This window comes from Staurois parvus, unplaced genomic scaffold (genome assembly GCF_062004578.1).
Source record: "Staurois parvus isolate SC_StPar_1 unplaced genomic scaffold, SC_StPar_1.0 ptg002062l, whole genome shotgun sequence".
In the NCBI taxonomy this organism is placed as follows: Eukaryota; Metazoa; Chordata; class Amphibia; order Anura; family Ranidae; genus Staurois; species Staurois parvus.
Genome location: NW_028319858.1, coordinates 248,342 through 267,709, shown reverse-complemented (window position 1 = coordinate 267,709; position 19,368 = coordinate 248,342). Strand labels below are relative to the sequence as shown.

At 47.7% G+C, this 19,368-nt stretch overlaps 1 protein-coding gene across 1 annotated transcript; it reads left to right on the top strand.

The window, feature by feature from the left end:
* The first annotated feature begins 1,164 nt into the window (after positions 1-1,164).
* On the top strand, positions 1,165-19,081 carry LOC149432893 (uncharacterized). The gene is made up of 8 exons (XM_089664828.1): positions 1,165-1,314; positions 2,895-7,893; positions 9,947-10,109; positions 10,191-10,292; positions 14,888-15,136; positions 16,361-16,395; positions 17,881-17,985; positions 18,841-19,081. The coding sequence occupies exons 2-7, from the start codon at positions 2,986-2,988 to the stop codon at positions 17,971-17,973; spliced, it is 5,550 nt and encodes a 1,849-aa protein (XP_089520954.1). The 5' UTR covers positions 1,165-1,314; positions 2,895-2,985; the 3' UTR covers positions 17,974-17,985; positions 18,841-19,081.
* Positions 19,082-19,368: the final 287 nt, after the last annotated feature.

The following is a 19,368-nucleotide window of genomic DNA, read 5'->3' as shown; positions in this document are numbered from 1 at the left end:
AAAATCCCTGTAATGTGGCTAATAGGTTCTTACCATCCAGTGGCCATACTTCCTGCAATACCTTCACCTTACGCCCACTAGATGGCGCTGACGATCAAAGGACATCAACATATTACACATATCCACTGTAGGACCGCCCACCCGCGCTGAACTGCAGACGGCAGTTGAAAGCTGCCTGGAGATCATTGACAAGATCCTCACGTGTAGTTCTGGGATGATTCCTCACTGTTCTCATGATCATTGACACCCCACGAGGTGAGATCTTGCATGGTGCACCAGACCTAGGGAGACTGACACTTGTTTTGTGTTTCTTCCATTTGTGAATGATTGCACCAACTGTTGTCACCTTCTCACCAAGCTGCTTGGCCATAGTGTGGTAGCCCAGTATTTTATTTTTTTCTACAAAGTGTAAAAGTGGAACAGAATGATTTGGGGACAAGGACTAGGAATATCCCTCTAAATTTGTGAGCTTCGCCATCAGATTGGTTTATAAAGTTTTATTGTGATCAGGATGGAGAGGAGGAAGAAGAAAAGAAAAGAGAAAAAAAAGGAGAAAAAAAAAGAGAAAAAACGAAAAGAGAAAAAAAAGAGAAGAGAGGAGAAAAGAAAAGAGAAAAAGAAAGAAAAGAGGAGAAAAAAAAGAGAAGAGAAAAGAGAAAAAAAAGAGAAAAGAAGAGAGGATAAAGGAAAAGAGAAAAAAAAAACAAAGGAGAAAAAAAAAAAGAGAAAAAAAAAAGAAAGGAAAAGAGAGGAGAAAAGAAAAGAGAAAAAAAAGAGAAACAAAAGAAAAGAGAAAAAAAAGAGAAGAGATAAGAAAAGAGAAAAAAGAGAGAAAAGAAAAGAGAAAAGAAAAGAGAGGAGAAAAGAAAAGAAAAAAAAAAGAAAGGAGAGGAGAAAAGAGAAAAAAAAGAGAAGAGAAAAGAGAAAAAAAAAGGAGAAAAGAAAAGAGAGGATAAAGGAAAAGAGAAAAAAAACAAAGGAGAAAAGAAAAGAGAAAAAAAAGAAAGGAAAAGAGAGGAGAAAAGAAAAGAGAAAAAAAAAGAGAGAAGAAAAGAGAAAAAAAAAAGAGAGAAGAAAAGAGAAAAAAAAAGTAAAGAAAACTACAAAAGTTTACTTTTGGGCACAATGCCCTTAACCAAGATGGCGGCCGATCTCTGCGTCCCTTCGTACGAGGCCAGCGCCCTGGAAGAACGTGCCGCCGGACGCTCCCGTGACGTCGAGCCATTTTATTGGTCGATGTCAGGCATTTGGGGTTTCGAACTACTGGCGGTTACCGAGAGGAGAGAGCGACCGAGAGTGACCGGGGCCGGTGAGGTGAGGAGGACGGAGTGTGTATGTGAAGGGTCCCGGGGAACGGCCGGTGTACCGGGACTGGGGAGGGGGGGCGATAATGATCAATAATACCAGGAGAGCGCCCCCTGGTGGAGGGGTTGGCAGATCAGTACTGAGAGAGGCAATACATTGATCGATAATGATTATCAATAATATAATGATAGAACGCCTATTAGCAGGGAATGTGTGTACTGGATGAAGGGGAGCAAAGATCAATACTGAGATCCGATCATATAATACAGGATCAATACTGAGATCCGATCATATAATACAGGATCAATACTGAGATCCGATCTTATGATTCAATGCTTTGAAAAGGTACAAATATACAAAATGATACAATAATGGAGGAATGAATGCTTGGAGATACAATTCTGTAATGCAACCCAGGGATACAATGTAGCGATGATCCAATACGGTGATCTGTTACAATGTAGCGATGATCCAATACGGTGATCTGATACAATGTAGCGATGATCCAATACGGTGATCTGTTACAATGTAGCGATGATCCCATACGGTGATCTGTTACAATGTAGCGGTGATCCCATACGGTGATCTGTTACATTGTAGCGGTGATCCAATATGGTGATCTGTTACAATGTAGCGGTGATCCAATACGGTGATCTGTTACAATGTAGCAATGATCCCATACGGTGATCTGTTACAATGTAGCGGTGATCCAATACGGTGATCTGTTACAATGTAGCGATGATCCCATACGGTGATCTGATACAATGTAGCGGTGATCCAATACGATGTAGCGGTGATCCAATACGGTGATCTGATACAATGTAGCGGTGATCCAATACGGTGATCTGTTACAATGTAGCAATGATCCCATACGGTGATCTGTTACAATGTAGCGGTGATCCAATACGGTGATCTGTTACAATGTAGCGATGATCCCATACGGTGATCTGATACAATGTAGCGGTGATCCAATACGATGTAGCGGTGATCCAATACGGTGATCTGATACAATGTAGCGGTGATCCAATACGGTGATCTGATACAATGTAGCGATGATCCAATACGGTGATCTGTTACAATGTAGCGGTGATCCAATACGGTGATCTGATACAATGTAGCGATGATCCCATACGGTGATCTGATACAATGTAGCGATGATCCCATACGGTGATCTGATACAATGTAGCGGTGATCCAATACAGTGATCTGATACAATGTAGCGATGATCCCATACGGTGATCTGATACAATGTAGCGGTGATCCAATACGATGTAGCGGTGATCCAATACGGTGATCTGTTACAATGTAGCGGTGATCCAATACGGTGATCTGATACAATGTAGCGGTGATCTAATACGGTGATCTGTTACAATGTAGCGATGATCTGACAGCTTTACTGCGTATGAAAAGCCTAGACTTGTTTGGGGAGGGGTCAGACCCCCCCCCCCGTCAGGTTTGGAAATGGAAGTCTCCCTGATGGGACCCGAGAAGTCTCCTCCACTCCATTCTCTGTCCAAAGCTTTATAAATCGGTATAATTGGCATCTTCACGTTTTTTTTAAATTCGGTTTATTTTTTTCATTCTTTCAGCCTAAAGGCGACTGGAAAGCGAATCTTGAACTCTGCGAATCGGCGAGCTTCCCGTGTCAACCTGGAGGGGCCGACCGCCAAACCCACGGGCATGAAACCGCTTCAGCGAAAGGCCCTGAAGGACATCAAGAATGATCCGGCGCTGAGTTCCGGTCCTCACGGTTCTCTGGCGCCACGGAAAGGACAGATGAGCGACTCGGACGGGGAGACTTCGCAGCTACAAAAACCCAAAGCTAGGAAGGGCAGCGTCCATTTCGAGGGTGAAGTCCACCCGCCAAACGACGCACGAGCCTCGGGCAGCAGGCTGCCGCTTTCTCCGAAAGGTTACTCCGCGTTGAAGGTGTCCTTCTTCTCAGATCCGACGTCGGAAAGTGAAAACGAGGAATGCGCCGGCGGGGTCACCCTCGGCTGCGCCAACAAATATTTCAGCACTCCGGTGAGCAATAAAGAACGGGCCAAGAAAAAACTCTCTCCGGTGATGGAGGTGGATATGGAGTCCAACGCGGCGCAAGAAGGCGTCGCCGACAGAGCCTGCCCAATGGATGTGGTGCACAAAAGTCCACCAGGTGGTCAAGCCCCGTTGGGTGGAAGTCCACCAAAGACTCCGCTGTTTAGAAGTTCTTTCGCTATGGAGTGTCAGAGGATAGTAAAGCAGATTAAAGGCTCGGAAAAGGATTCCCGGAGGAGTCCCGGGAAGAGGAAAGCCGAGGAGCTGGATGTGTCCGATATCGACGCCGAACCTCCGCCCTACGACAGCACGCCCTTTAAGTCCTTGCTGGCTTGGGAGGTTTCTCACATGATGTCCTCGCTGGAGAACAGCCCGGTGAACGACGGCGCCTCGCTGTTTGGGGTGAGCCTGTTGGATCTGGAAAGGACGGACATGCAGCTTCAGGACTTCAGCTTTGGCAATCAAAGCGGCAAAGGGCGATCGGCGAATGACTCGGGCGTGGAGGGGATTTCTTATTTCGGGGATAAAGCAGATGGAGAATGTGGTATCAAAAGACAAAAAATGTCTCCACCATCTTACGACAAGACCGATGGGCTGCCCTGCGAGTCAATGGACACCTCCACCGATCACTGCAGGGCCGCTTCTGGAACCCGGCAACGCATCGCCTCCCCCCGTGAAAGAATCACTTCTACAGTAATGGAGGAGCTTGGTGTGTCCAACATAATTATGGAGCTGAAATATGGTGGGGCCAATACTTCACATGAGGGTATCGCACCCCAAGGCCCAGAATGGGAAGATGTAAAGAAGCCGCTTGCCAGCAATACCCAGGATACCGATGAGCCGGCAAATGCCACTCGGCAGTTCCACACGTTGAACACAACGGAGGTGATGGAACCCTCTCAAAGCGTCTGCGATATCACTCAAGAAATTGCTTTGGTGACTAAAGACGATGGAAAAACAAATACCACCATTGAGATAAAAGCTGCGCCACAGACGTCCACCAACGTGACGCAACACACCGTATCTATTCTTGATGAGATGGCTACAGCAGCCAGCACCACTTGGGTGGTGGAGGAAGAGCCGCCATTTTCTGTGGCTATAGCATCAGACATGGTTGTATCCTCAAATGTGGGGGAGTCTCTCGCCAATACTACTCAGGTGATGGTACCATCAACTGCAGATACTACTCAAGAGATTGTATCAAACCATGAAGGTTGTGTCACCAATACCACTCAGGAGATGGTGTCTTACAACGAAGGAGGTATAATCGTATCAAACCGTGGAAGAGGTATAACTAGTACCACTCAGGAGATATCAAATCACAAAGGTTGCATCACCGATACCACTCAGGAGATATCAAATCACAAAGGTTGCATCACCGACACCACTCAGGAGATGGTGTCTTACAACGAAGGAGGTATAATCGTATCAAACCGTGGAAGAGGTATAACTAGTACCACTCAGGAGATATCAAATCACAAAGGTTGCATCACCGATACCACTCAGGAGATATCAAATCACAAAGGTTGCATCACCGACACCACTCAGGAGATGGTGTCTTACAACGAAGGAGGTATAATCGTATCAAACCGTGGAAGAGGTATAACTAGTACCACTCAGGAGATATCAAATCACAAAGGTTGCATCACCGATACCACTCAGGAGATGGTGTCAAGCCATGACGGTTGCATCACCGATACCACTCAGGAGATGGTGTCAAGCCATGACGGTTGCATCACCGATACCACTCAGGAGATGGTGTCAAGCCATGACGGTTGCATCACCGACACCACTCAGGAGATGGTGTCAAGCCATGACGGTTGTATCACCGATACCACTCAAGAGATGGTGTCAAACCATGAAGGTGGTATAGCAGTATCAAGCCATGAAGGTTGTCTTTTTGATATCACTCAGAAGATGGTGTCAAGCCATGATGGTTGTATCACCGATACCACTCAGGAGATGGTGTCAAACCATAAAGGTGGTATAGCAGTATCAAGCCATGAAGGTTGTCATTTTGATACCACTCAGCTGATGGTGTCAAACCATGAAGGTGGTATAGTAGTATCAAGCTATGAATGTTGTATACCTAATACCACTCAGAAGATGGTGGCAAGCCATGATGGTTGTATCAGTGATACCACTCAGGAGATGGTATCAAACCATGAAGGTGGTATAGTAGTATCAAGCCATGAAGGTCGTCTCATCAATACCACTCAGAAGATGGTGTCAAGCCATGAAGGTTGTCTCCTCAATACCACTGAGGAGATGGTATCAAACCATGAAGGTGGTCTAGTAGCATCAAGCCATGAAGGTTGTCTCATCAATACCACTCAGGAAATGGTATCAAACCATGAAGCTGGTATAGTAGTATCAAGCCATGAAGGTTGTCTTTTTGATACCACTCAGGAGATGGTGTCAAACCATGAAGGTGGTATAGTAGTATCAAGCCATGAAGGTCGTCTTATCGATACCACTCAGGAGATGGTGTCAAACCATGAACATGGTATACTAGTATCAAGCCATGAAGGTTGTCTCATCAATACCACTCAAGAGATGGTGTCAAACCATAAAGGTGGTATAGTAGTATCAAGCCATGAAGGTCGTCTCATTGATACCACTCAGGAGATGGTGTCAAACCATGAAGGTGGTCTAGTAGTATCAAGCCATGAAGGTCGTCTCATCGATACCACTCAGGAGATGGTGTCAAACCATGAAGGTGGTATAGTAGTATCAAGCCATGAAGGTCGTCTCATTGATACCACTCAGGAGATGGTGTCAAACCATGAAGGTGGTATAGTAGTATCAAGCCATGAAGGTCGTCTCATCGATACCACTCAGGAGATGGTGTCAAACCATGAAGCTGGTATAGTTGTATCAAGCCATGAAGGTCGTCTCATCGATACCACTCAGGAGATGGTTTCAAACCATAAAGGTGGTATAACCAACACCACTCAAGTGAAAGAGGTGGTACCAGATCGTTCTCCAAATATCGAAGATGAAATTCTATCTGTTCATGAGTCCAGCAGGTCTGGGAACACCACTCAAGTTATCAAACCGGTTCCTGATGACTCTGGAAACGGCACACAGAACATTGTTATGGCTCAGGATGAGGGAAACCATAAAGAAACTGCTAACCCCACCGTTCATATGACATCAACTGAGATCACTGCAGAGTCTACCAACCCGTCACATAAGATGATGGAAGCCTGTGCTGGTGCTGCAGAAGACGTTGGCTTTGCACATGTTGGCAACGCTGACCAAACTCAAAGGTGTGATATGGAGTCCAAAGTCTGTTCACCAGATATGCCGGATATAGCGCCAAAGGACATTTCCTCTACATTCGGTGTATTACCTACTACAGGTCATAGTGTTGGGAGCGCCATGATCTCACCGGAAGGCATCGAAGACAACCTCGTGTCTCCAAAAGTTATCCAAACTTCTGTGCCGATCAATGAGAGCAGAAGGTTTCCAGGGTCACCAAAGGACTCGAGAAATATTCCTGTCTACGCTTTCTCTCCTGAGGAAATATCGATCCCCAATGAAGCCGATAATATCAATATCACTCATGCAGATGACCAGATACCTGTATCTGATGTGACCCATGCTGGTCATGGACCTGAAAAGGAGGTAATGATCTCCAATAAAGCCGATAATACCCATATCACTCATGCAGAAGGCCAGATGCCCCCATCTGATGTGACCCATGCAGGTCATGGACCTGAAAAGGAGGTAATGATCCCCAACAACGCCAATGATATCAATCTCACTGGCACAGAAGACCAAACCCCTGTGACCCATGCTGGTAATGGAACACCAGTCAACATGCCTACACAAAGTCAGCCAAATAGCCAAGAAAATTCAGGAAACAATGAAGGAAACGACCATAAAATTGGTGCCTTTGCTTCCTCACCAGATGAAATGCATCCCTCTAAGATGTCCAAGGGTCATTATTTGGCTTCAGAGTCGTGCAGCTTGATCCAGGAGGAGGAGAACGTCCATGACGTCAGCGTCTTCTCAGCAGGATCTCTCTCTTTTGTCACCTCTACACCCATCCCAGGATTAAGCAATTTTCTGTTTCAGAAATCCTGTAAAGATCCCGATCAGCAGGATCCGAATGTGTCCCTAAGCTGCGTGAAGGAGCCGCCCCAAAAGCAGCCAACAGAAGATTGTGTGACCGTGCAGTCTAAGCTCCCAACGGGAGGGAATGGAGGTCCCAAACTGCAAAATAAAGGGGTATCGGGGCTCCCAACCAGTGTACAAGGAACTTTGCTTCCCTCTCAGATGTCTGGTATACCCACTGCACGCCGGTCCCTCGCTTTGTTCCAACATCCCCCAGGACAAAGTCTAGTAAAAGAGCCAACGCTCTCCAAAATCCCACCGAGAGGTATTCCTGGAAGGGGGAGTATTAGACCTCCACTTGCACGGCAAAACTTACCAAGAGCTGGTATTGGGAGCGCAAAGCAGAACATGGAGGGGAAAGTGGGGATCATGGCACCAAGCAGGATTGCTGGAAGCAGCTTCAAGACTCCAAAAGTTGCCACTGCAAAGGTTTGTATTCGTTCTGAGGACGTGTCCACCTTGACTGTTCGTATTGTGCCAGCAGAATGCATGCGGTTCTATGTCCATATTAGTTCTGGACATGTATCAGTAGAGCCAACGTTCATTGGTTACTTAGGTCACGGGTTCTCAACCACCAGGGCGCGGCGAACTGCGGGGCTGGGACCTCACGCCGACTATAGATCCCCAAACCCGCCACAGTGACTTCCAGTTCCCATAGTGCCACCCAACCTCCCTTACTGGGCCACAGTGTCCCTCAGCCCCCACAGTGCTTTCAGCCTCCTGCAGTACCCTCTAGGTTGCTTCAGAGCCTCCAGCCCCCATAGAGCCCTCAGCCTCCATCAAAGTGTCCCACACTGCACCCCATCCCCTTGCAAGTGACTCCTTCCTGCTGTTGAGGGCCCCTTACCCCATAGTGCCTCCGACCTCAAAGTAACCTACAGTGCACCCTTTGCCACTGCAGTACCCCCTAGTTTGCCGCAGAGCCTTCAGCCCCCCATAGTGCCTGCAACAGTTTCCCACAGTGTACCCCAGCCCCTTGCAGCACCCCTAGCTTTCTGCAGATCCTCCAGCTCCCAACCTCCAACAGTGTCCCGCAGTGCACCCCAGCCCCCTGCAGTGACCCCTATCTTGCTGTGGAGTCTCAAGGGCCCCATGTTGCCCCCAACGGTAAGCCACAGTGCAGCCCCCTGCAGTGACCCCTAGTTTGCAACAGAGCCTCCAGTTCCCCATAGTACCTCCAACTGTGTCCCACAATGCACCCCAACCCCCTGCAGCCCCCCTAGCTTTCTGTGGATCCTCCAGCTTCCAACCTCCAACAGTGTCCTACAGTGCACCCCAGCCCCCTGCAGTGACCCCTATCTTGCTACGGGGCCTCAAGGGCCCCATATTGCCCCTAAGCTCAAAAAGTAACCCACAGTGCACCCCAACCCCCTGCAGCCCCCCTAGATTTCTGCAGATCCTCCAGCTCCCAACCTCCAACAGTGCACCCCAGCTCCCTGCAGTGACCCCTATCTTGCTGTGGGAGCCTCAAGGGCCCTATATTGCCCCTAAGCTTCAAAAGTAGCCCACAGTGCACCCCAGCCCCCTGCAGTGACCCCTATCTTGCTGTGGGAGCCTCAAGGGCCCTATATTGCCCCTAAGCTTCAAAAGTAGCCCACTGTGCACCACAGCCCCCTGCAGTGCCCCCCTAGCATTCTGCAGATCCTCCAGCTCCCAACCTCCAACAGTGTCCCACACTGCACCCCAGCCCCCTGCAGTGACCCCTATCTTGCTGCGGCAACCTCAAGGGCCCCGTATTGCCCCTAAGCTCCAAAAGTAACCCACAGTGCACCCCAACCCCCTGCAGCCCCCCTAGATTTCTGCAGATCCTCCAGCTCCCAACCTCCAACAGTGCACCCCAGCTCCCTGCAGTGACCCCTATCTTGCTGCAGAGTCTCAAGGGCCCCATATTGCCCCCAACCTCCAACGGTGACCTACAGTGCACCCCAGCCCTCTAGTTAGCAGCAGAGCCTCCAGCCCCCCATAGTGCTGTAAACAGTGTCCCATAGTACACCCCAGCCTTCTGCAGTACCCCCTAGCTTGCAGCAGAGCCTCCAGCTCCCAACCTCCAACAGTGTCCCACACAGGGGCGGACTGACAACTCATGGGGCCCCTGGGCAATAGGGGATTATGGGGCCCAAACTCAAGCCTATGAAAAAGGTACCAGGGGCATGTCATGGGGCCCCCTACTGACCCCGGGCCCTCGGGCAGTGCCCGAGTTTCCAAATGGTCAGTCCGCCGCTGGTCCCACAATGCACCTCAGGCCTCTGCAGCGACCCCCTAGCTTGCAGCAGAGCCACCAACCCCCATAGTGCCCCAACTTCCGACAGTGTGTCAAAGTGCACCCCAGTCCCCACATTGGATGGAAAAAAAAACAGCAGTTGGGCGTTAGTGAAGTTTTGGGCGGGGCTAAATGGCAGTCTACATTTTCTGGGGGTCCCACTTTAGGGTCCTGTATGCTGTACCCAACCAGCTTTCTCCTTTCCTGTTTCTCTGTATAAAGCCCAGGTCTGATGTCCCACCATCGAAGCTCCCCGGGGCCCCATCCTTCGGTAACACCCCCTCACAGATCTGCACGCCGAGCAGCGGAGGGTTGGCAGGAACGCAGAACGTCCACACCGATGTACAAGACCTGGCTTCTGGTGCACCTACAGCGCCATCCACTGGTAAGGAGAATATTGATCCATGTAGGGGAGGTAACGGGAACAAGACTGAAGAATACAATGAAATGTTCGTATCGTCTGCAGGAATCAAATCTTTCCTTCCAAAGATGGGAAATTCCTCTCTACAGCCGCCACTTCCACCGAGCTCCCAAAAGTCCTTGATAAAGCCGAAATCCAACCTGCCAGGTAAGAGAAATGTAGGGGGGGGTACCTGAATGTGACCTGGTGTTGGCTTCCTGTAATCTTCCGTACAGCAGGGAATGAGGGTCTGCATCGGGAGCCAATGTAGGAAAGGGGGGGGGGGTACCGGAATGTGACTTGGTGTTGGCTTCCTGTAATCTTCCGTACAGCAGGGAATGAGGGTCTACACCAGGAGCCAATGTAGGAAAAGGGGGGGAGGTACCAGTATGTGACTTGGTGTTGGCTTCCTGTAATCCTCTGTACAGCAGGGAATGAGGGTCTGCACCAGGAGCCAATGTAGGAAAGGGGGGAGGGGTACCTGAATGTAACTTGGTGTTGGCTTCCTGTAATCCTCTGTACAGCAGGGAATGAGGGTCTGCATCGGGAGCCAATGTAGGAAAGGGGGGGGGGTACCGGAATGTGACTTGGTGTTGGCTTCCTGTAATCTTCCGTACAGCAGGGAATGAGGGTCTACACCAGGAGCCAATGTAGGAAAAGGGGGGGAGGTACCAGTATGTGACTTGGTGTTGGCTTCCTGTAATCCTCTGTACAGCAGGGAATGAGGGTCTGCATCGGGAGCCAATGTAGGAAGGGGGGGGGGGGGTACCTGAATGTAACTTGGTGTTGGCTTCCTGTAATCCTCTGTACAGCAGGGAATGAGGGTCTGCATCGGGAGCCAATGTAGGAAAGGGGGGAGGGGTACCTGAATGTAACTTGGTGTTGGCTTCCTGTAATCCTCTGTACAGCAGGGAATGAGGGTCTGCATCGGGAGCCAATGTAGGAAAGGGGGGAGGGGTACCTGAATGTAAATTGGTGTTGGCTTCCTGTAATCCTCCATACAGCAGGGAATGAGGGTCTGCATCGGGAGCCAATGTAGGAAAGGGGGGAGGGGTACCTGAATGTAACTTGGTGTTGGCTTCCTGTAATCCTCCGTACAGCAGGGAATGAGGGTCTGCATCGGGAGCCAATGTAGGAAAGGGGGGAGGGGTACCTGAATGTAACTTGGTGTTGGCATCCTGTAATCCTCTGTACAGCAGGGAATAAGGGTCTGCACCGGGAGCCAATGTAGGAAGGGGGGGGGGTACCTGAATGTGACCTGGTGTTGGCTTCCTGTAATCCTCTGTACAGCAGGGAATGAGGGTCTGCACCGGGAGCCAATGTAGGAAGGGGGGTAACTGAATGTAACTTGGTGTTGGCTTCCTGTAATCCTCTGTACAGCAGGGAATGAGGGTCTGCATCGGGAGCCAATGTAGGAAAGGGGGGAGGGGTACCTGAATGTAAATTGGTGTTGGCTTCCTGTAATCCTCTGTACAGCAGGGAATGAGGGTCTGCACCGGGAGCCAATGTAGGAAGGGGGGGGGGGTACCTGAATGTGACCTGGTGTTGGCTTCCTGTAATCCTCTGTACAGCAGGGAATGAGGGTCTGCACCGGGAGCCAATGTAGGAAAGGGGGGAGGGGTACCTGAATGTAAATTGGTGTTGGCTTCCTGTAATCCTCTGTACAGCAGGGAATGAGGGTCTGCATCGGGAGCCAATGTAGGAAAGGGGGGAGGGGTACCTGAATGTAAATTGGTGTTGGCTTCCTGTAATCCTCTGTACAGCAGGGAATGAGGGTCTGCACTGGGAGCCAATGTAGGAAGGGGGGGGGGTACCTGAATGTGACCTGGTGTTGGCTTCCTGTAATCCTCTGTACAGCAGGGAATGAGGGTCTGCACCGGGAGCCAATGTAGGAAGGGGGGTAACTGAATGTAACTTGGTGTTGGCTTCCTGTAATCCTCTGTACAGCAGGGAATGAGGGTCTGCATCGGGAGCCAATGTAGGAAAGGGGGGAGGGGTACCTGAATGTAAATTGGTGTTGGCTTCCTGTAATCCTCCGTACAGCAGGGAATGAGGGTCTGGGGATAGGGAGAAGAGCAAGTTTTTATTTGCATAGAGGTCAGAGGTCAGTTGAAAAGTCAGGTCACCAACCTGGCTGGACAGAAATATGAATCCCTTAGGAAGCAAAAAGGTAAAAAGACTCCATTTTATATGGATTTTACTTTTTTTTCTCTTAAAAGAGTAACTCCACTCTCCACTGTTGAGGAAAAGGAACGGATCCTCGGGGGGGGGGGGGGGGGGGGGGGTCAATATACTGTCACTCAGAAGAAATGTCAGTTTCTTTCCTCATGTCCTGTGCTGACTCTAAATGGGAGGGTCGGGTTCACTGTCAGCACCTGGTGCACTCTGTGTGTGTTCTGATGAGGAAAGCGGCAGGGTCTGCATCCTTCGAGAAGTAATCAACCCTTGCCAAAACGTAAATTCCTATTACATGGGATGCCTAACATCTGCCTTGTATCTTAAGGAAGACTTCTGAGAAAGTCAGTGAGCCAATCGCACGAGCAAGAAATTACTTTTCTGGGGGGCTTTTCTTTTCACCAGCAAAGTACAAGATGCCTCCAGGTTGCCCTATTACATTGAATTTTTGCTTAATGTCGCTTAAATGGGAAAATTATTAACTTATTATTAATCTTAATATTAGTATAAATAATATCAGTATTAGTAGGAATATTTTTTTATTATTTTGATTATTATTATTACATATTTATTGTAATATTAGTTTTACTATTAATAATAATAATAATAATAATAATAAAAAATATTACTACCAAGATACACAGAATATAACTGGATATAACATTTATAGGGAAAGGTGATCCCGGGAATATCCGATTGCCTCTCGGGGGGTCAGGAAGGAATGTTTCCCCTGCAGGAGGAGATTGGATCGTGCTTTGCTGGGTTTTTTGCCTTCTTCTGGATCAACTGTGGGTGGAGGATTATAACTTTTTTTTAATGGTTGAACTGGATGGACTTTTGTCTTTTTTTTTTTTTTTTTTTCTTCAGCCAGACTAACCATGTATACTAATATTATTATTATTATTATGAACTATGATTATTATTTTTAATATTATTAGTATTACTAATAATAAAATTAGTCATAATAAAAAATATTACTACTAATACTAACTAACATTATTAAGATAATAATTGTTAATAATATTACTATTAGTAGTAATATTTTTTATTATGACTAATTTTATTATTAATATTAATACTAATATTAAAGTAATATTTGTTAATAATAATATATTACTTTTAATATTAAAATTAGTCATAATAAAAAATATTACTACTATTATTAGTATTACTAATATTAATAATAAAAAAAATTAATCATAATAAAAATATTACTACTAATACTAACTAATATTAAGATAATAATTGTTAATATTAGTATTAGTAGTAATATTTTTTATTATGACTTATTTTATTATTAATAGTAAGATTAAAATTAATATTAGTAGTAATATTTTTATTATGATTAATTTTATTATTATTAATATTAGTAATACTAATAATAGTAGTAATATTTTTTATTATGACTAATTTTATTATTAATAGTAATACTAATATTAAAGTAATAATTGTTAATAATAATATATTACTTTTAATAATAAAATTAGTCATAATGAAAAATATTACTAATATTATTAGTATTACTAATATTAATAATAAAAAAAATTAATCATAATAAAAATATTACTACTAATACTAACTAATATTATTAAGATAATAATTGTTAATAATATTAGTATTACTAGTAATATTTTTTATTATGACTAATTTTATTATTAATAGTAAGGTTAAAATTAATAATAGTTAATATTAGTAGTAATATTTTTATTATGATTAATTGTATTATTATTATTAGTATTACTAATATTAATAATAATAAAATTAATCATAATAAAAATATTACTACTATTATTAACTATTATTATTAATTTTAATCTTACTATTAATAATAATAATAAAATTAGTCATAATAAAAAATATTACTAGTAATACTAACTAATTTTATTAAGATAATAATTGTTAATAATAATATTAGTAGTAATATTTTTTATTATGACTCATTTTATTATTAATAGTAAGAATAAAATTAATAATAATAGTTAATATTAGTAGTAATATTTTTTATTATTAATAGTAATACCAATATTAAAATAATAATAATAATAATAATATATTACTTTTAATAATAATAAAATTAGTCATAATAAAAAATATTACTACTAATGTTAACTATTATTATTTTTCTTATTAGTATTACTATTAACTAATTAATTTTATTATTATTAGTAATAGTAATAAAGCTAATAATAATATTGGTAACAATTTAACATTATTTTGAATATTATTACTAATAAATAATATAATATATTTTTAATATTCTTCTTTTTTTTGTTTGTTATCTTTCAATTTTTTTTTTTACTTTGTTTTTTTTTAAACTTTATTGCTATCACACAAGCCCCCTGTGATATCCTTGTCCAGGTGACAGGTCCTCTTCCCTAGATATTAGTGGTCTCAGCCCCCCAGTCTCCCCCCCCCTTCCCTCAATGCAGAGAATGAAGTACAGATGGAATGAAAGCTGTAAACCTGGAAGAGAAGAATCCTCGTCCTCTCCGGGTTCAGTCATTGCAGGGGGTGGGGGTGGGGAGGGGTGGGGCAGACGAGGGCCCCGCACTGATGACAGTCACTAAGGATGTATTGATCCGTTCCAGGACTCCCGGGGAGGAAAGCGCAGCTTCCTGCATTGGGGTCACAGAGGAGAATTGTCCTGGTGAAAGGAGAAGGCCTTCCTGTCAAGAAACAAGTAAAACCTCCGGTGTCAGCGACACAAGTCCCACCCACTAAAGACTCCGCCTCCAGAGGGGCCACCAAACCGAATATTCCGACATCTCGGACTCAGCCGATGAGGACAGAACCTTCCGGAGAAAGTTCCCACCATCCCCCCCCTGTGTCTGCTATGGGTCAGTGTTCTGTACAGATATATATGATGTATACCAGGGGCCTTCAAACTGCGGCCCAGGGGCCACACGGGGCCCTCTGCTTTTATACAGTATGTGGGGGCACTATCCCCCTCCACTGATCCCAACAGGACATAATTCCCCCACTGACACCAATGATGGGGCACTATCCCCCCTCCCCCACTGACACCAATGATGGGGCACTATCCCCCCTCCCCCACTGACACCAATGATGGGGCACTATCCCCCCTCCCCCACTGACACCAATGATGGGGCACTATCCCCCCTCCCCCACTGACACCAATGATGGGGCACTATCCCCCCTCCCCCACTGACACCAATGATGGGGCACTATCCCCCCTCCCCCACTGACACCAATGATGGGGCACTATCCCCCCTCCCCCGCTGACACCAATGATGGGGCACTATCCCCCCTCCCCCGCTGACACCAATGATGGGGCACTATCCCCCCTCCCCCACTGACACCAATGATGGGGCACTATCCCCCCTCCCCCACTGACACCAATGATGGGGCACTATCCCCCCTCCCCCGCTGACACCAATGATGGGGCACTATCCCCCTTCCCCCGCTGACACCAATGATGGGGCACTATCCCCCCTCCCCCACTGACACCAATGATGGGGCACTATTCCTCCCACTGACACCAATGATGGGACACTATTCCTCCCACTGACACCAATGATGGGGCACTATTCCTCCCACTGACACCAATGATGGGGCACTATTCCTCCCACTGACACCAATGATGGGGCATTATTCCTCCCACTGACACCAATGATGGGACACTATTCCTCCCACTGATACCAATGATGGGGCACTATTCCTCCCAGTGACACCAAAAGTCTGAAAGGTCCGTAAACTGGCCCTTTTGTTTAGAACATTTGGGGGCCCCGGATCTGCACCGTCACAATGTAACAATACATCTCACTGACAATCCAATAGAAGATGGCAGGAAATCTCCTTCCATGCTGTCTGCTGGGCATCTCTTTCCACCACTTCCTGGATTCCCAGCATGCTTTGCAGCTCCTCCTCCATGTCTAAGGACTACATGTCCCATGGTACCTTACTGATTCCGCCTCCTGAAGCTCCTCCTCTCAGAAGGCGGGCTCTGTGAAATGTGTGACACAGCAGTTCCTGCTCCCTGACCCCAGACACGCCTCCAGCATTTCCCATCCCTGGAACTGATGTTTGTTTTCCTCCCCCAGATACGGCGGAAGCTGCGAGTTGCTGCAATCTGCAGGTGAGTGTCGGTGAGACGTGGGGTCAGTTGTATTATAACCCCGGGGTGGGGGGAGGGGAGAACAATTATAAGGATCTGCCCCGCCCCCAGTATCACCAAATCCCACCAAAATGCCTAATCTGGCTCCTCCCCTTCAGTCTTGCCCAGGCGGGCCGGCTCCTCCCCCTTCAGTCTTGCCCAGGCGGGCCGGCTCCTCCCCCTTCAGTCTTGCCCAGGCGGGCCGGCTCCTCCCCCTTCAGTCTTGCCCAGGCGGGCCAGCTCCTCCCCCTTCAGTCTAGCCCAGGCGTGGCGGCTCCTCCCCCTTCAGTCTAGCCCAGGCGTGGCGGCTCCTCCCCCTTCAGTCTAGCCCAGGCGTGGCGGCTCCTCCCCCTTCAGTCTAGCCCAGGCGTGGCGGCTCCTCCCCCTTCAGTCTAGCCCAGGCGTGGCGGCTCCTCCCCCTTCAGTCTAGCCCAGGCGTGGCGGCTCCTCCCCCTTCTTTCTTGTCCAGGCGTGGCGGCTCCTCCCCCTTCTTTCTTGTCCAGGCGCGCCGGCTCCTCCCCCTTCAGTCTTGCCCAGGCGCACCAGCTCCTCCCCCTTCAGTCTTGCCCAGGCGAGCCAGCTCCTCCCCCCTTCAGTCTTGCCCAGGTGCGCCGGCTCCTCCCCTTCAGTCTAGCCCAGGCTTGGCGGCTCCTCCCCCTTCAGTCTAGCCCAGGCGCGCCGGCTCCTCCCCTTTCAGTCTTGCCCAGGCGTGCCGGCTGCTCCCCCTTCTTTCTTGTCCAGGCGTGCCGGCTCCTCCCCCTTCTTGTCCTGGCGTGCCGGCTCCTCCCCCTTCTTGTGTAGGCGCGCCAGCTCCTCCCCCTTCTTTCTTGTCCAGGCGCGCCAGCTCCTCCCCCTTCTTTATTGTCCAGGCGCCCCAGCTCCTCCCCCTTCAGTCTTGCCCAGGCGCACCGGCTCCTGAAGAGGAGGGTCTGGCTACTGGGCAAGACTGAAGGGGAGGAGCCGGCGCACCTGGGCAAGGCTGAAGGGGAGGGGCCGGCACACCTGGGCAAGGCTGAAGGGGAGGGGCCGGCACACCTGGGCAAGGCTGAAGGGGAGGGGCCGGCACACCTGGGCAAGGCTGAAGGGGAGGGGCCGGCACACCTGGGCAAGGCTGAAGGGGAGGGGCCGGCACACCTGGGCAGGGCTGAAGGGGGTTGGAGGGGGATAGAAGAGTGAAGGGAAGGCTGGATGGGGGGATTTAACTACAGCAAAGAATACTCGGGTCTCCTCTGTCAGTCAGGACTGTGATGTGTGGCAGAGCTGTGTAAATCTCAGGACTGGATGGACAGCAATACAATCCTATGGCAGCTAAAGCAGCTCTGCTGTCTGTATTTCCTGTGGATTTAGTGATTTGCCCGGAATTCAGATTTAATCTTTTCTGTGCAGAGAACTGGAGATGGGAAATGTGTGATGGTAACATTCATATGTCTCTCTTCCCCCCCCCCCCCCTCCCCCACCCCCCCCCAGACCTGCAGCTGCTGCCACAGATGTTACCAGAAGTACCAGAACCTTCTTCAGGAGATGGAAGACCTCCGGAGGAAACTCGCTGAGAAGAGCTGAATGTCTACAAAGGTCATGGGGGCTCCATGTAGCCACAGTCATTGTTAGAGGGTCTGAGGGGGGGGGGGCTTGGATTAGAGAGGCCAGAGAGGGGCGTTCTGGAGGCGGGAGTCCTCTTGGGGCCAAAGGGTACTTTTTTGGGGGTAGAGGGATCGGCTTGGTCTTTTCTGGGGGTAGAAGGGCCAGAGGATCCTTTTTTGGGGGTGGAGGGATCAGGTTGGTCTTTTGTGGTGGTAGAGGATCCTTTTTTTTTTTTTTTTTTTTTTTTTTTTTTTGGTGTAGAGGGATTGGGTTTGTCTTTTCTGGGGGTAGAGGGGCCCAGAGGTGCCTTTTTTGAGGTAGAGGGATCAGGTTGGTCTTTTGTGGGGATAGAGGGGCCCAGAGGAGCCTTTTTTGGGGGTAGAGTGATCGGGTTGGTCTTTTGTGGGGGTAGAGGGGCCAAGAGGAGCCTTTTTTGGGGGTAGAGGGATCCGGTTGGTCTTTTGTGGGGGTAGAGGGACAAGAGGAGCCTTTTGGGGTAGAGGGATCGGGTTGGTCTTCTGTGGGGGTAGAGGGGCCAGAGGAGCCTTTTGGGGTAGAGGGATCGGGTTGGTCTTCTGTGGGGGTAGAGGGCCCAGAGGAGCCTTTTTTTGGGGTAGAGGGTTTGGGTTGGTCTTTTGTGGGGGTAGAGGGCCCAGTGGAGCCTTTTGGGGTAGAGGGATCGGGTTGGTCTTCTGTGGGGGTAGAGGGGCCAGAGGAGCCTTTTTTGGGGTAGAGGGACAGCCTTTTCAACAAATGTAAAATGTAAAAATTAAATTGCTGTTTTTCAAATGTAAAAGCTTTGATATTGATCATCTATTGATGAATGTCACATGATTGCCCCTTCAGGCGCAGTGCACCATGGGAATGACGGCTGACCACACTGTATGAAGGATCTGGCGGGAGAGCCGGCACTGAAGGGAATGCTCAGGAATACAATGGAAGCTGCTGCGCTCTCTGCACTGCGGGGAATGTTCTAGAAGTATCACATGTACATTCTATATTGTCTGCCTGTATATCTTCTGTATACAAATGTTACGTCTTATTATTATTTTTATGTAATTTATAAATAAAGTGTTTGCGGAATGTATACATATCCATTGTAACTATATGATCGCTTTACCTCTTCTGTCCCTTCTTCCCTGAGCTGATGGGGGTGGGGCCTATGTTGGAGGGAAGTGATGTCATTTTATTTTTTTTTCCTCTTACAGGAAGTAGCCTGCAGCAACTGCTTTAATTTTTTCCCCCCATCATCTGGGTGTATATTAGGGAGGTTACACCTCCACACTATTCCCCCTCCTTTCTATATGACCCTAACACTGGGGAGTCTTGGATGGACCTGTAGTTTCAAATGGAATTTTTGTAGGTAGAGTTGGA

Excerpts from the sequence above, each read along its gene's own strand:
- LOC149432893 (XM_089664828.1), top strand. The coding sequence starts at position 2,986 with ATGAAACCGCTTCAGCGAAAGGCCCTGAAGGACATCAAGAATGATCCG. Across the intron at positions 7,894-9,946 it reads CAAAAGTTGCCACTGCAAAG|CCCAGGTCTGATGTCCCACC; the intron begins GTTTGTATTCGT and ends CTCTGTATAAAG. Across the intron at positions 15,137-16,360 it reads CCCCCCTGTGTCTGCTATGG|ATACGGCGGAAGCTGCGAGT; the intron begins GTCAGTGTTCTG and ends TTCCTCCCCCAG.